Raw genomic sequence first — 17,298 nt, 5'->3', positions numbered from 1 at the left:
ATATCAAAAAAGGAGATCTGGTCAATAACAAGGTACCATATTTTCTCTATGTTTTTATGTTTTTAAATAGAAGGAAAACAGTTAAGAAAGAACACTGAAACAAAAAACCAAAAATGGATGATCTAACTTCTATCAAACAGGACAAAATATGCTTGGTACTAAGGACTGCTAAGGAAATGAAAACTTGACTAACAGTATATTTTTGCTGTAGGAAATAGATGAGGAAGGAAAGGACAGAAAGGTCCTACAGAAATATTCTCATTACAATAAGGTTTTAATTACTAAGAAGTTTGCAAACCCTTTACCTATAGCAGAATAGAAGCAAAAGCACAAACCAGGCAAAATTGAGGTCTTAATAAAATAGGCTTAAAAATCCAGAGCTCCACTGAACTCTTATTAGTATCTTATCATTAGTATATCCCACCTTTTAAACTTACCTCTATAAAGCCCAAAGAAACCTTCGTAACGTAGCACTTTCTTGAAGCAATCAAAGCTATTTTTATACATAAGCTCTCCCACAAAAGAGCCTGTAGAGCGCTGGTTTTGCATTCGAGTTTTTACCAAATCAATTGGGTAGACTGCAGTGGCTCCAACAGCTGCAAATAAAAATCAAGCTATAAGAAAACATGATTTTGCATTTGCAGTGTTTGACTGCAACTGTCATCTTCCACATTTATATCTCAAATATCAGTTGTATCTTTTTTCTCCATGATATATTCTGGATACATTAAACTACCTCCCACAGTTTTAACCAAAAGCACTTCCGGGCCCTACCTCATTATTAATCTGATTCTTCTGAAACTGGTTTGGTGACAAATCAGATAGCAACACCACCTGCAAACTCCAATGGCTCGTAAATTCCAGAACTCTCGTAGACCAGATGACCTCTTCCCCTTCAATCTTATAGTCATCCCATCCCTTAGACACGGCTTCAAGGGAAAGACTGAGAAGCCTTCCACACTTAAATGAAAGGCAGAAGGAGAAGAAGGGCAGAAGAAAAGAAGAAAAAACCCAAACATTGAAGAGGAATGTTCTTTTGCTCAGCCATGACTAACCTCCAGCAACTGAACCAAGGGCAAACCTGTACGCTGATTCTGCAATCTGGATGAGAACAGGTCGAGACAGATCGCCTGGAGCTTTCTGTCAAGGCAGGATTTAAAACAAAAGGAAAGACAAGAAAAATAATCAGAACATTGTATTTCACGAGAGAACATCTCATGATCAGACAGATATAAGTATAAAGATACCTGGAGAAAATCCTACAATACACTGAGGATTTTGTTTTCAATTATTATTTCTTTTCCACTGATTTCTAAGTGCCATATAATGTAGCCTCTTCAGATTGGAATAGCAAAGAAAAGAAAGACTGATACTACTCCAAAATCAGTGGTCCAAATGTGCATATGAGGGCACACATATTGCATCTTAAGTCATTAATTTTCTACAGCTAAAAGCAACTCCAGTTTGGAATTTCTTTCTACTATCACCAAAACCAGGTATACCTATTACTTCTCAGGCTATCAAAACAAGTATTCAAGCATTGTTCATACATATTAGCTAAAGGAGAATAACGTTTCATAAAGCACCCCCACAATTTCATTTTGCTCACAGTATATAAGTGCTAGATTCAACCCAATGAAAAATAAATTTCAGAAGTGCTTCAGATTTAAAATTGCTATTTAATGAAACAAAAGAATTAGGAAAACAAAGTTCTGCAGGGTTGTTAAGACACTTTTTGTAATACTTTTTTTTTAGGATACTACAAGTAAAAGGACAAAATAAAAATATGGATATATTTTTTCCTGAAAATGTGTTTAGGCTTCAGCTAATATTCCAGTGTGGCTGGAGTTGGCCAGAAAGTAAGTTGAAGGTATCAATGTAGCTGAATATCTTTTCAGTCTCAGCATCAAGCAGCTGACATCAAAAAGGAATTGGATGGAAAAATGAAAAGGTAGGACACAGATGCAGAAGAAATGGTAAGATTTAAGCAGGTTCATATGTCCTAGCCTCTTAAAATGGCATAAATCATACAAGCAAAGATAGTGGCCCCAAAGCAAAAATTGGAGAAGCTGCTACTTTCACCATCGCATTTTTGGCTACATTTTACTGCCACCTATTGTAACTTACATTACTTGATATTCAGTCCAATGCAAATGCTTTTAACTCCTTTAGGAGTCTTCTAGGAATAGATGGTGAGCTTTTGGGAGCCAACTCATTTGAATTAATCCCAGCACAGTCAACATTTAGTCACTGCTCAAACAAACAGAAAACCGCCACCCTAGATACTCTCTTGGAGCGGTGGTGGGGGTGTTCACATGTAGGGGAAGGAGGAGAAGAAAGAGAAGCAAAGGAGATGCATGTGTACACACACACACACACACAGAGGCCTGACAGTCCTAAAAATGTAGCCTGCATCAACTCATTGTGGTCAAACTGGCGTCTCCGCACAGACCCAGAGCAGGAAAAAAAAAAACCAACAAAAACCCCTTAGTCTCACAAGACACAAAGTTAAGACTGCCTTAAAATAGAGACAGAGAAAGAGAGAAACAGAAACAGAGGGTTAGTTTTTAATCTATCTGTATAGAAACTTGTGTCAATAAAAATATGATATGCTACAATAATATGAAAGCTAAAAAATCAACAGGTTTGACATTTAAAGAACACTCCTATTTCTTTTTGCCTCAAACACAAAAAAAGTTCATTTTCTGTTATACCACTGAAAGTCAATATCCTTTAGTTTTTGCAAATGCACAGAATATTAATGCTTTTACCGAAACTGTGATGGTAGACTAAACATAATCTCTTATATTTTGATATTCAGCAGAGCATAAGGCAAAGCAGAGAATACTCTGAAGCCGGGAACATGCACGTGTGTTCAGAACAAGGGCTGCCATTTCCTAGGCTAGATGCTGAATTTACCATCCATATTCGAAGCAGGAAGTCGTCTTTCCTCATTAAAAAGAACAGAGAGCAACAGAATCACAAAACATGAACACCTTAATTAGGTATACACTTAATATTTACTGAATAGCTGGATGACACTCATATACATTTTATCTTTCCAAAGTAAATTTACATTTAACCTGTCAAAATGCAGCACAGAGAAGAGATGGAGAGGACATGACACAGGTTAAAAAGAAATTCTAACAAGAAGGTATTCCTCACAGATATTACAGAACACAAGAGAAAAGCAACTTGGCTGACAACACAGAAGGAGGTTGGCTATCTATTTACCTGGCACTGAAAACAGATAATAGCATCATACTGGCTTCTGTTCTTACCTGCCTCTGAGCCTCGGCGAGGTTGTAGGGCAATGTCCCTTCCTCCAGAGGAGCAATTCTTTCGATATCAGCTAATGTCATGCGCCTGAGGAAATTAATTCAGCTTAGCGTTTGCTTAGAGATGGGTTTTCAGATCACAAGAAGTTACCTGCATGTGACCACTACACTACAATCTCCTGTTCCCCAACACCACCTCCCAATCCTTCCAAGAAGGAGAGAGGAGGAAAGGAAAGAGAGGAGGATAGATAATTCTCCACTTACCCCCGTGGCTCATATAGATCTGCTAACTGAAACAAGATGTCAACTTCCATGGGTGTAACCTGACCAAATTTCTGAGCTGCCAGAACAAACTCCTCTGCAACAGAATAAAAATACAGAAAAGAAAAACTAATCAAACCAGAACAAATAATCCAGAGCATCCCAGTGTTGCTTTATATTTTAGTATTAAGTAGAAGATGCTGGTAGGGGAGGGAGAAAGGGAATAAAAGTGACCCACCACAAAAGTGTTCCTGCCACTCCATAAATGTATGTTTTAAATGGTCTATCCTTCATGCAAATAAGTACAACTCTCTGGTCTTAAAGCTTAGTGCTATCAGCAGGATTTAGGATATTTGACATACGGTATCAATCAGTTGCGGGTCAGAGGGAAAAAAAATAAAAAGCAAACAGAAAAAAACCCCAAGAGTCAAGAGATGTGGAACTTTTCATGCATAGTCCCAATAGGCCACATTAATGAAACTTTGGCGTTGCACAGGGAATTCTCTATAAAAGTGGTTAGATATAGCAGATAACATCTTGTTCCAAGCTTGTAGATCAGCTTACTGTGCCGCCAATACAAGTTTATGGAATTCTTCAACTACCCTTGAAGGTCACTTTAATAGGCTGCCAATTTGGCAGGAGTCCTAGGAAGTTTTTTAAACTTTTAAATATCTTTACATACTTTCCTCACCCTGCCCCCACCGCCAGTTTACTAGGACCTTTTCCTGACTGAAACAAAATGAAAAACCTGGAGGGTGGACTCCAACAGGAGTGTACAAAACTGAGTGGTGTACCAAGGAATGCTAACAAGGCAGGCTTTCTCCCTCTCCCATTGATTTAAAAGCATACAGATGAGGTCTTTCCCTCCACCCACCCCAACCAAACGCCCAAGGAAACTTCCAGACTGCAAACATTTCTACCAACCCTTAGTGACTTCCACATCTTTTCTATTTCCAGCCAGAGTACTGTAGATCTTTCTAATGAGCTCCATGTTGTTAAGGAGAGAATTAAATCCATTAAAATAGGAAAAGCTGACCTGATGGGAAGTGGTACCTCCAGCAGCCTAGAGTAGAGACAGTAAAAGAAGAAAAGAGAATGGAGACTGTTACAAGACTAAGAAAAATCTTGAAATAAAGGTTTTCAAGCAGTGTTATTTTACAAGAGTGACAGTAGCGCAGGGTTGCTTTTTTAAAAAAACCTGCAAAATAAAGAAAACTATGAAAGATTCTTATGTTACTGAAACTAATCATGACCAGAATGTAAAACTCTCCCCACCCTACAAACCTAAACAAATACATATGCAGGATTATAACAACATAACCAGTAGTAATTTACAAAGTTCAAGTTTCAGTACTGCTTCAGTTGGAAATGTTTCATAAGTTGGCTTATTTCTAGTAATGAGGAAATCTACTTCTACATGTAAAGTACATTACTATACAGAAAATTTCAACAAAATCAAAACATATTCTGAAAAAGGTCAACTGAAACATTTAAATTCACAGGCATTTCAAGTTACGGAAAAACAGCAGTAAGCTCTCAGGCTTATATCAGGCAGTCAAACAAAATGGGAACAATAAGGCTTGAACAGTTATTCATTCTCAAATGAGAACTGAGCCTAAACCTTCATTTTAAAGTGGTATTGGGTCTGCACACAGAAAAATTATTGGATCAATTCCCTATTTAAAGTATAAGATCAGTGATCAAGCAAATTTCTGAAAACAATGCATAAGCTTGCCAAAATTTAATTGACCTTGAGGGAGAATAAAAAATCTTATCTTATGTTTTATGAGAGAGTATATGACCCAGGAAAGCTGATAACAAGACTGGGGAGAGAATCAAGGAAGAAAGTATCAGATCTCATTGTCAGTCCCTAAGTCTTCTGGCTATGCTTTTTGCTGTCTGCTTCTTCCAATATTCTGTCCAGAGTTTGCAGTTCTCATCACTTCACACATCTCCCTGGAATTCTCCCTTGCAAGTCAAAGCAGAACAGATTTCTTTAAACCTGGATATGGCCAGACTTTGGATTACTTGGAAAGTGCTACTACAAGTTCTCAAGACTAGAAACTGGGGTCAAAACTGAACGTATCTTTTTTTTTTTCTTCAGTGAAATTGCAGAATTGTAATATTTAATTTGGTTTATGCACTTCAAGCTGAAAAAAAGTGTGCACTCAAGTGTAACAACTATCAGTTAATATATAGTGAATGTCCTTGGGTGATGTTCCAGTTCATACACTTCCCCAGGTGCTTGGAAATTACACTCAGGAGCTTAGAATTGACATTACAAAGCAAGTTCTTTGAGGATGACTTCCTAAGTGGGATGCAATGGAATTTTGACATATTTGACACAGTCTACTATGACAGAATGACTGGAAATAGTCAGGCAAACTCTACATTTGTAGGCCATACTAAGGTTCATCTACATGCTTTGTCTTTTGTCTCAGGAGACCAGGAACATTGAGGATACATATTCTGCAATAAGGGTTAACTTCCATATTTGTACATAATAACTGCTAAACTTAAAAACATGCATCCATAAGCTGGACTACGTGCCACTTATAGTGGTCGAGATACATAAAAAAGAAATCCCATGTCTGTATCCCAGGTCCTTCCCAGTTGGGATACCAGAACTACTCACAGCTACTAGACATTCTTCTACAAATGGTGTCAGCATGTGTGGCCGGATAGTGACCATAATGTCCCTGAAGTCCATAGCTGTGACTCTTCCAGCCTGAGCATTGTCTCTCTGCACAAAAGCTTGTTTTGCATGTTCTAACTGTATCTCCTGAAAACATATGGGGGGAAAAAAAAAGTTAGGTTCAAAATCATCACTTTAATAGCTAGATTTTATATAATGCAATCCTACAAGATATCTCACACTTAACAAAACATGATTACATGTAATCTAATTTTAATTGGATATTGTATGTGTAACTTTCAGCCTTTTCTATTGGTGGCATATATGGTCTCTATCATTGAGCTCAATATCTAGGACAACCATCATGATTTCTCTGCTGTCTGGACATTAGGTCATGCAATTCATTAACTGAGAAATGGAGGGCACGTATCAACACACCAGTGCAGGTAATCTCCCACTCATGAACATTAAAGTGTTCCATGATGTGTATTAGCCAGTTTATTGCATGTGTCACAGCAGGTCAAAATACTTTCTGTAAAAGCGTTTGCTACTCCTTGAATGAGGACAATGCAATCATCAGAGATTTCCACATCGACACCCACTAATCTTGAAAGCATTCCCTCAAAAAGAATCCTCATTTAAAACATGAAGTTATTTGTCTACAAAAGACACCAGCAGTTTAACTTAGAACTCCCTGTATCGTGACTGATTAAAGATCAGTTCTCAATATTTCAGCAGTAGTAACAGGCAAAGATCAATCACAAGCATTATCTGATGCAACCACCTGATAATCTCATTTTGTGATTCAAATGTACCCCTGAGAGAAGAGGGGAGAAAAAAGGCATTTAATCTCTCAAAACTGTATCTTTTCCCACTGTGACCTTCACCCTTTCTTCATAAATTACTGTTAGACTACTTTATTCGGGTTTTTTTATTTTTCATTTAAAAGGAACAATCCTGCACAGATAGTAACTTGATAATACATACGAACTTTTTGTTCAGTTCTACAGGTTTGCCAAAACCAAAAATACCTTTTGGTGATGTAGTTAGACTTCCCAATCTATATTTCTTTGCTGAATGGGGGAAAACAAATCATTGCCATGTCCTCCCTTTAGATTTCAAGGCTCATAAAAACTTCTTCACTGGAAATACAGTGCTTAGTCTGAATAAATTTTCATAATCAGTTATTCAGAAAATGGAATCAGAGCAAAAGTATGTCAGCAATACTAAGCAAGTCTTGCAGTGAACCATGACACTATCCTATTATTTCCATTATATTTGCAAATATATGCCTTAGAAGTCATATTAAGCCAAGACTCAGGCTAGTCAAGAATCCCCAGCACGATGTATTAATGGTGAATATGATCTCCTGTAAGTTGATACTTATCTCACAGCAGCATTCAAGGGACTAGGGAGTGAAGGGCGAAAGGCAAATTCAGCCGGCGCAGGATCAGACCTGCCGGAGGCCTGCAGCCACCATCCCTCCTTCTGCTCATGCCACGGCCATTGATGCATGCTGCCACTCAAACCATGCTTGTCTTTTCATTTCAGCCTCCTGACCTCTCCAATTTTAGTCCTAATTTCTAATTAAATCACTGTACCCTGACCTGAAAAGTATGATGAAAACCTCCTAATATATTAGGCAGAAGGAGGAAAGGGGTGGTGGGGGGAAAGGACTGATCAATGTTTCAACACTGCGTTTCACTCACAGAATTATTCAGAAATTTCTGCTTTTGATGAGAAACGCTTGTGGGGGTTATAATTTGAAGTGTTACAATTTCAGTTCTGTCACGTTTCCTTTACATTACAGCCCCCTATGTGGAGGTGTTACAATTCAGCAATAATATTCACTCTGGCTGGATGCAGCCGTGTAAGCTCTTGCTTCACTCCAATTGTGACTGTAATTTCAAGAGAAATTTGGAAGCAAGCAATTTTGGGAGGTTTACAGTGGGAGGAGCACAAGAACACAAAAAAACTTTGTCAGCTTGAGGCAGGCAGCTACTCAGGAGGCAGAGAGCTCTGAAGAGGAGTTAGGTATAGTAACTCTTGTATCCCTAAATACTCACCACATAGCAGGTGGAAACGTATGAACAAATGAACAGAAATGTTCGTCATTAAGTGGCAGCATCACCAAAGAAAAAATAAATCTAATTTAGCAGAAGGATTACAGGAGAAACTGTGAATGTTGCTTTCTCCACCTTCTCTCATTCAATTTGTTTTAACCACTGAAACTGCTGGCAGTGTTGTGCTGGCAGAATCCAGCACTAAAATGCAGTAAAAAACCTGGACACCACTTGCAGAAGTCCAATCTGTTACCATCTGTGTACACCCATCAGCGAGTTTGGAGGTACGTATACCATTGGTGGGACCTTGGCTGACAGTGATGTCTCAGCCACAGAAACAAAGCGGGGCTCACGTTCCAGAGAGATACATTAAGTGCATGTTTCTTGTCATCACCCAGCTAATTGCAAAAAGGCTGTTAGTACTACAGTTGAGTACAAGCCAAAACACCCCATCCTCTCCTTGCTAACATGATTCCTTTCAATCTTCTTGGTACATGTGGAACCCACTAGAGAGAAGAATTTAATCACTTGGTTAAACACATGGTCAAGGACTCAGTGCTGCCATTTGCCCATACTCTTGTCAGCTAGGAAAAAGCCGCTTAGCTGTACATAGACAGCAAGACAAAACTCCGAACAGGATGATGTCAGTCTTCTGGAGCTCCCTATTCGCACCTCCTCCTTAGTTCAGAAATGAAATGGTTTAAGCATACTGCAAATAGATACAGAAGACTCATCCCACCTTCTCAGAAAGGTAGGGTGTTTTTTAGGCTATGGTTATTTTGAGCTGTGCTATGCATTTTCCAGTTCTACCGAGCAGAAAAAAGCACAGGGACCTTCAGCCACGTGACATTCCCAAACCATGACCATGGCAGCGACACAGCATACAAGAATATGCAGACCATTACATGGTAACACACTTAGTCTCAAAACTAAGTTTCTCCTATAAAGTCTGTCACAAAAAACCAGACAGATGTCACTTCTCTAATCACTGTACATTGCATACCAACGTAATAAACTCCTTAAAGTGTTTAACTCAAAAGAAAGGCTATCCATTCCCTCAGTCTCCAAGCTTGAAAGTTGAGACATCTCACAGCATGACTAACTACAGTTCAAAATGAGGCTCACTAGCTACTAGCAATTTATCAGGGAGATCTTTATGAGATGTTCGTAACATCGCCTATGCTCTGTATATGCAGCTAATATAGAAAATACCACCTTAAAAATAAACTGAAAAACAATAAATCAAAGTTGTAGTGTTTAGAGATGCTATCTGACTTGCAATAATTTTTGTTTCACCTATTTCAGTCCAATATTGTTTACCTAGACAGATTAAGATTTAAAGAAATACAATCCTCATTGCTTTGCAATACAAAGTACACATCCTAAAGAACCTTCTCCAACTAGACTTTCTGTAAACTTACACATACTTAGAAAGCAAGCTTCTCCCTTGATGCTGGAAGTCCAGAATTCTCCCAGGTAGCACAAGACTTTGTGAAAAATTAATTTGCACATCACGGCAGGCATGCTGGCACCAGAATTTTCATGAAATTATTTCCTATCTAGAGATTTTACCTCAGCTTTCACTTACAGCTCATTAAAAGCTTCTTTACTTTCCACTTAGATAGAAATTTATGTTTGGATTCCATCACAATAGATCTACAAGTCATCAGATACAGCACAATTCTTGCCACTGGAGTAGATCCCGGGGTTCAATTATAAAGAGTACTACTTCATCAACTAATATGCTGGGCACAAATAAATTCCCAGACAATGTGGAAATGGATTTACCAGGCCCACATATAAGCATATGTTAAAATTCATCCTGCAGAATAGATTTTACATGCTGAGAAAGGGGCCAATGTTGCTCTTAGTGAAGCAGATTTGCCACTTAAGTGATGATGGAACATGACCATATCCAAACAGATATAGATGTGACAGATATATAGTGGAGACATATGAGCTAATTTTAAGCTAGCAAAGTAAGAAGCAGGGTAAAACAACACACCTTGAGCTCTGGGTTGATGCAAATAGATTGTTAACTGTATTAGAGTCAAGCAGTTTGGAGGCTATACTTTTGGGCATCTCTGTTACTGTAGACAAAAAAAGTGCTGGCAGGATATAAATATTCAGAATCCCAGATAAACCCTTCTTATTTAAAGCCAGAAGAGATCCATCTTGTGCATGGATAAAATATATTCTTATTTACCATGTACCTTCAGCTTTGCCAGAAGTGATGATCAGCCCAAATACTGCAACAGATAATGAATATGTAACAACTTTATGTGGCATAATAGGACCCAACATGAATGAATTTGAATCTAGCTGGATTATTTCATTAAAAGTTGCAAATTGCATTGTACTTACAAAGCAGTACCTGAAGCACCTTACAGAACCATCTGGTCCATGTTAAGTGCAATGTAAAGAGCATTCACACATCAGGAATGCAGAAAGGTAATTTGGTATCCACTGTGGTCTCCTGCTGTCTAAGGTCCAAGGTCTAGACATCAGACCAAGAAGACTGACTCATGCACAGGCAGAATGTCAGAAAGAAAGGCTGAGTACTAAAAGTTACAGAGCTTAAAGGAAGATTTCTGTGCCTGTGAACATTAACTCTCCTATTTGTGCTGAGAGTCATTTCTGCGCCCAAACTTCAGTATCTATAATACAACGCTGCAAGGCAAGAATCAGCAAGGAAACCTATGTGTTTCAAAGATTTACAGTTCTAGAAAGTGGGTAAACAGATGTACCCAATTTCTGTGACTGACTGAGCATCCTAACAGACTGTACTGATAGCAGACAACTTCAGCAGAGTCTTAGGACAATTAATTTATTTGAAAGTCCTTGCTGCCTGCACCAATGCTGAGAGCATCTTTATTAGCAGCCTTAGAACTTTTCCTGAATGCATCTCACCTCTCTAGAGGACACCCACAATTGTCATCCTTATTCTCCATGTTTATGCTCTTCCTCCCTCTTTCTGTCCTATATGGATCATCACCAAAAGGGCTGTCTGGCTAATGAGGACCACTGACGTGTTCCAACACAACCTTTTACCCTGCACTGCAACTAGCTAAGATTCACTTTTGCAGTAGAGCCGGTAAAAAAAAACAAAACAACGAGGCGGGGCAAGACACAGCAAAACCAAATACAATTCTCCCCAGAATATGATCACATCCAAGAAAAGTCCTTTTAGACAAGGAAAGAGGAACATCCCTCCATAGGATGAGAAAGCCTAGTAGTTAGGACTCATCTCCAAAGTTAGAAAACTCCTGCCTCAGCTCTTGCTTTTCCTAATTCAAAGAAAAAACACAAAAGAACCCAAAGACACAAAGAAAGAACTCAAATCTTCCAAATACCCAGCCAAGAGGTTACGAGCTCTTTTAGACCTGTGGCTCTAACCTCCCTCACCGGCCCCCCCCCCCCCCTTTTTTTTTTTGGCAAAAAAGTGTCCTTTTTTCATTCTGGGTTTTTCTTCAGGTTTTCCTCAGATCTCTAAACAAACAGATACATGAGCCAAACAGGATTGGTACTCTGTTAAGACTGTGATTTTAATCCACTAAAATCAGGATACATGAACATCGGAACACATGGTCAGACACTTTTTCCTAATCAAGCGACACATTTGTTTTTTTATCCAGAAGAGGTTCTAGTTCACTATTCTGTCACAAAACTGTTCTATGTCTTAGCTACTTAGGAGTCACAATAGTCAACACAAAACCTAAGGGAATACGATTTAATCATGTGATACCTGACGTCCTCTTCATACAAAGTTAATTAGGCTCTGTTCTACAAAGTCAATTTGAAACATTTGTCTCAATAGCATTATCTTAATTATTCCTCATCAAAATGATACCACCTCCTACTGTGAACTAACATACTTGTGTAAACAAGAAAAAAAGAAACCTTGCAGTCTTGAAGCAGGTTCCCATTTTAAAACTCTCTAGTGTAAATACTAATACAGGCATTAAGTATTCAGAAGGAATACAAATAAGAAACTCACGTGTTTTACGACTTCAAGGATCACTTTTCCTACTGAAGACTATTTTTAACAGTACTGCTGAAATACAGATAATCTGTTTATTTTTTTATTAGAACAATATTTTCTGTAACAAAGTACCCTAAAGTGTGAATAGCCAAGAATTCCTTGCAAAAGAAAGACTGTATTTTATTCTCTATATACCACATTTCCCTGAGATACTTTTAATTCAAAAAAGGCCAAAAGTAAAGAAGGGTGTGGAAAGGGCTTGCAGCAAAACAACATCTTTATTGGATATCAGGACTGAATTAAATACAAATTTGGTAAACATGCTGTCTACAGACAGTACTTCTTCTTAATACCAGTGTGGTAACTGGGTCCAAAATGTTCAGTACTGTTATTTAGCATTCTTTGACTCATGCAATTTAAATATACAGGAGATTTTCAGACTTTGAGGTCTAGGTTTTTGATTTCACGTCTCTTGTCTACACAACAGTGTAGAGAAGATCACCTTCTGTGCACAGATGCCAAAAATGAAAGAAATGAAAAAAACCCCAGATAGCCTGAATCAGCAATTTTACCACAAGTATATCCTATTTATCAACACACTATTAAAGTCCAGCACTCTGACTGTAAAAGCCTACACTCATCTATCTTGCAACTTTCCTACCAGCGTGGTATTTGGTAAGTTTGCAAATACTTTGATTCTTGCATTCTTCTTATTACTCTTGAAAAACTGTATTGTATTAGACCCACCAGTAAAAACTGGGTGAACTCCGCATATGTTAGGTGTCTTTTTCTATCCTTTCCAAAATGCAGCTGTACGAATTCTGAATTCCAGTTAAACGGAATGTGTTGATGAATTGTGGTCTGGCCAAAAACTTGCTTAGCATCCTCTGGGAAGAAAAGAAAAATGTTCATTTAATAATAAAATAAAATAACAATAGATACAAGCATGTATTTATACAAGTAAAACAAATATGGTATTTTCTAACAGGAAAGCTACACCGTTCATACAAATTAGTAACATTGTAAAGCAAACCTGATTTTTTTGTTGACCAGTATCATAACAAATGAAAAGTTTTGAACACCCTCACAAATGCAACCTCTGAATAATCTCTTTATTTGTGAAGTTTTATACTCACAGCATTTGATTAGAAGAGACTCAACTAGATATTTCAAGTTTCAAAGTCAAGCAAGAAAAGATTAAAATTAAAAGACAATTTATAAAAAGATTACTAAAGCTAACCAATTTTCAGCACTATCTTTTCAAGCTGCTAACAATGAAAATTTTGTGTCACTATTATTCAGGCTTTTGTATTATTCACAGAGTTCTCCACATTCAAGCAAATCAACTACAAAAATACTAGTATTGCAAGATCCACTTTTCTGTAGTTACCTTACAGGAGCAGTGACACGCAGGACAGGGGATGGGGGGGACATGGCAGGCAGGAACACAAACGTATCACCAGCTCCAGCACTAAGCAGACTTTAACCCTAGACCTCTGCTACAAGGAGGGGGGCAGCAGGACAAGTTTGTTTGATCACACCTAAATGCAAGCTTCATACTTTAGTTCAGTTTAGTAGTCGTAACTGGGCAATGGTTTATTACAGGTTTGGCAGATTTTTTGGTAATACATGGCATTTTTGGTGAAGAAACAACTATTTGAAACACACCAAGTTATACTATCAGTAATATGGACCATACATTGCTGGAACTGGACTATACATATTTTAACTAATGGAAACAGCAACAAGATCTGAGGAAGTACTTGTCTCACACGACAGCGCCCACTTCAATGTGACAGTCTGTCTCGGCCAAAAATATAGGGCAAAGATATCTTCTGAAGACAAGCTCAGGGCCAGAGGTTCCCAACTGCTATACATCTTCCTAACTGACGTATGACTCCTCCAGCAACACCAGCCAAGAGCCAGTTCTTGTCTCCTGCTAGTTCCTGCAGGAGACACTCCCTACCCACAGGCAGGGCCAGGAGCTGGTCTCTTGCCCCCTTCACGCTTTGTGGAAGAAAGACCAGGAGCCCAAACGCAGAGCTCCTGTCTGTCTCTGCAAGCAGCAGAGCTGGAAGCCAGTTCCCAAGCACGGCTGGTGCCTGGGGGCGAGGAAATCAGCACAGCTTTGTGCCTGCCTGTGTGCAGAACAAGCTGGGAGCCGCCTCGCTAGAGCCAGCCTCTGCCTACCAGGCAGGCCTGGGAGCTGCCTTCCACCTCACCCCAGCGCCCCAAGCAATGGTGGGAGCCGACCCCTTGGAGCCGTGAGATCCCATGTCCTGCACAGGTTGAGTTCTGGCTTCTGGTTCAGCCCATGCCAGCCAGGCACAGCGGCTCTGCTGACCTGGGGAAACCCAGCCAGGGTGAAATTCCCACTTTCAGGCAAGGAAGAAGGAAAAAGTGAGAGCAGGGGTGGGATGGCCAAGAGCCAGGAAGATGTTAGGAAGTGCCCAAGTGAATGAAGAATAAAGACATAGGAAAAAATGGCCCCAAGGAGGTGAAAGGGACACAGACCCAAAAGCACTGCAGCTGGTGTTACCCACAAGGACAGCTTGTTCTAAAGCATGGGGCTGTTCATACTCTGAGATTCATGGGGAGAGCAGAGATGATACTGTGAACTTCTTCCCAACCCTCAACACAGTCAGTAGTTTCATCTTTAAAAACACACCACCCACTGATCCCAGGGAATCAGTGGTGAAAGAACAAGCTGGATTTAACTTACGAACAGAAAGACTGACCGCAGTTAACCTCAAATTCTTAAAATTCAGAACTTCAAGTCCTAATGTCCTATGAGAATTTTCTTCAAGCAACATCAGATAGTGCCCCCAGGACAGCATTGTTCATTCATGTCTTCAAGCTCCATCACAGCCAGCTTAGATCTCATCTGCCAGCATTCTCCAGGAGCAAAATTCTGCTCTCGGGGCAACAGGAGGGAAAGCAAATCAGTTCAGGGTGAGGCCCTGTCCCTCTACTGAATGTCTTTTATTTAGGATGCTTCCTACTGACACAGCTCAAAGCACCTTGCCACATGTCATTGGAGACCACCTCTGTAAAGCTCCTGCTTTCTGCCAGACTTCCTTCCCCACCCCTCAAAGAAGGGAACCAGCATGAAGAAGACAGACCATGTTGTCCGCAAGCAAGAGGAAATTAAGGCTTTCTCTTCCTGGTAGCAACCACTCTGCTTTTCCAAAGGAATGAAGATATTCCCGAACAGCTCCGGTACCTGTCTCTTGCACAGAAATCAGATGCTCATCTGCTTCCTCTTTCTCTCCGATCCCATCTCCTGAATTTCCCCAGAGCAAGACACTGATATTGTTTGGATGAGATAAGAACAAGTCACTGTTTAACCAAAAGCTATGTTTGATTGGACTCCAGATTTGTCTTTGTCAGAGAAAAAAGGTGCTTTCTTACTTGATGGGAGGTAAGAGATAGGAAAATCTTAGCTAGTATAAAAGTCTCAAATTCCTTTTGATGGGGCCAGGCTCCTCACAATCTTTACTTCAACTTGTTGACATATGAAAGTTACAGAGTATCCTCTGATTATGCCACTGTAATTTTATTTTAATTAGTTACCATACATTAGCTATCTTGAAGGAACAATGCATCTTGCTCCCCCAACTCTGTGCCTTGTAAACCCTCCTTAGTTGTGTCCCAAAAGAAAAAATCCAGCTCAAGAAAATCAAACATCAAGAAGTGAAAAGAATGGTAATTTCAGACTAAAGACAATGTTTAATTATTGGCATTATAAATGGCAAAGGAACTCTCAGCAATGGAACTTAAAACTTCATCAAGCCAGCTAGGAATATATCCAGGGCATTTGCATTCCCTTGTCTATTTTAGAGATTAAAGGCTACATGCATGCCTCAGGAGTTCATGTAAGTACAAATATCCTTCCGAACAGTCCAAGCAGGAGATGTACACAATTTTTGCTATGACTTGGAAAACACAGACTACTGCATTAGTGTAGGTATTTAGTACAATAGCATGAGAACTCCCTCTGCTACTTGATCTTTTCAAAATCATACTGTATATTGATGTCAGTATGTCTTAGCAACTAATACCAGGTGCTTTTCTGACAGAGTACATGTTGGATTACACAGTGCAGGTAGCTGACTGGAAGATTGCCTACTGTGCTTCTACTGATTCCTTGATGGCATGTGTCCTGGTTTCAGCTGGGATAGAGTTAATTTTCTTCCTAGTAGCTGGTACAGCGCTGTGTTTTGGATTTAGGGTGAGAATAATGTTGATAACACACCGATGTTTTAGTTGTTGCTAAGCAGTGCTTACACTAGTCAAGGACTTTTCAGCTTCCCATGCTCTACCAACCGAGAAGGCTGGAGGTGCACAAGAAGCTGGGAGGGGTCACAGCCAGGACAGCTGACCCAAACTGGCCAAAGGGACATTCCATACCATGGGACGTCATGCTCAGTACATAAAGTGGGGGAAAGCTGGCCGGGGGGGCCGCTGCTCAGGGACTGGCTGGGCATCGGTCGGCGGGTGGTGAGCAATTGCATTGTGCATCACTTGCTTTGTATATTCTTTTATTGTTATTGTTATTACTATTATTTTATTTTATTTCAATCATTAAACTGTTCTTATCTCAACCCACAAGTTTTCCCACTTTTCCATTTCTCTCCCCCATCCCACTGGGGTGCAGGGGAGAGTGAGCGAGCGGCTGTGTGGTGCTCAGTTGCTGGCTGAGGTTAAACCACGACAGCATGAGACATGGTACCCTGTTTGCCACTGCCTTTTTACACATACCTGGTACTTCCTTTTCACAACTATTTATGGTTCACAAACTCCTATATACACTCAGTGGACAGCATTTTTCCTCTTTCCTCGCCAGTCTCATCACCCATTCATCTACAACAATGTCACTGACTGAAGTCTTGTCTGTAGTCAGATTGCCTGATTCAAACATTAAAGACCATTCGTGCTCCATGAAAAAATCTTAAGTGTTTTAGCCTGTGATTTAACCATCAAAATGTATCCAATTACATACTAGAACTCACTCCAAGTTATTGTTCAGTTCTAACAGTATCATCTCCTAATCATTGAAGTCCAGTATTAAAATAAAAA

The 17,298-nt window shown here is 39.5% G+C and overlaps 1 protein-coding gene across 2 annotated transcripts in view; it reads right to left on the bottom strand.

The window, feature by feature from the left end:
• The window catches only part of SLC25A13 (solute carrier family 25 member 13), a 106,033-nt gene that overhangs the window by 38,587 nt on the left and 50,148 nt on the right, over positions 1-17,298 (bottom strand). For both annotated transcript variants that reach the window (XM_076331463.1, XM_076331464.1), the window contains 7 exons: positions 12,967-13,106; positions 6,175-6,321; positions 4,464-4,602; positions 3,543-3,636; positions 3,282-3,366; positions 1,056-1,140; positions 438-596 (listed from right to left, as the gene is read on the bottom strand). In XM_076331463.1, coding sequence (XP_076187578.1) covers positions 438-596; positions 1,056-1,140; positions 3,282-3,366; positions 3,543-3,636; positions 4,464-4,602; positions 6,175-6,321; positions 12,967-13,106 — 849 coding nt within the window. The remainder of the gene's footprint in view (positions 1-437; positions 597-1,055; positions 1,141-3,281; positions 3,367-3,542; positions 3,637-4,463; positions 4,603-6,174; positions 6,322-12,966; positions 13,107-17,298) is intronic.

Source organism: Aptenodytes patagonicus, chromosome 2 (genome assembly GCF_965638725.1).
Source record: "Aptenodytes patagonicus chromosome 2, bAptPat1.pri.cur, whole genome shotgun sequence".
NCBI lineage: Eukaryota > Metazoa > Chordata > Aves > Sphenisciformes > Spheniscidae > Aptenodytes > Aptenodytes patagonicus.
This window is presented reverse-complemented; position numbering and strand designations above follow the sequence as displayed.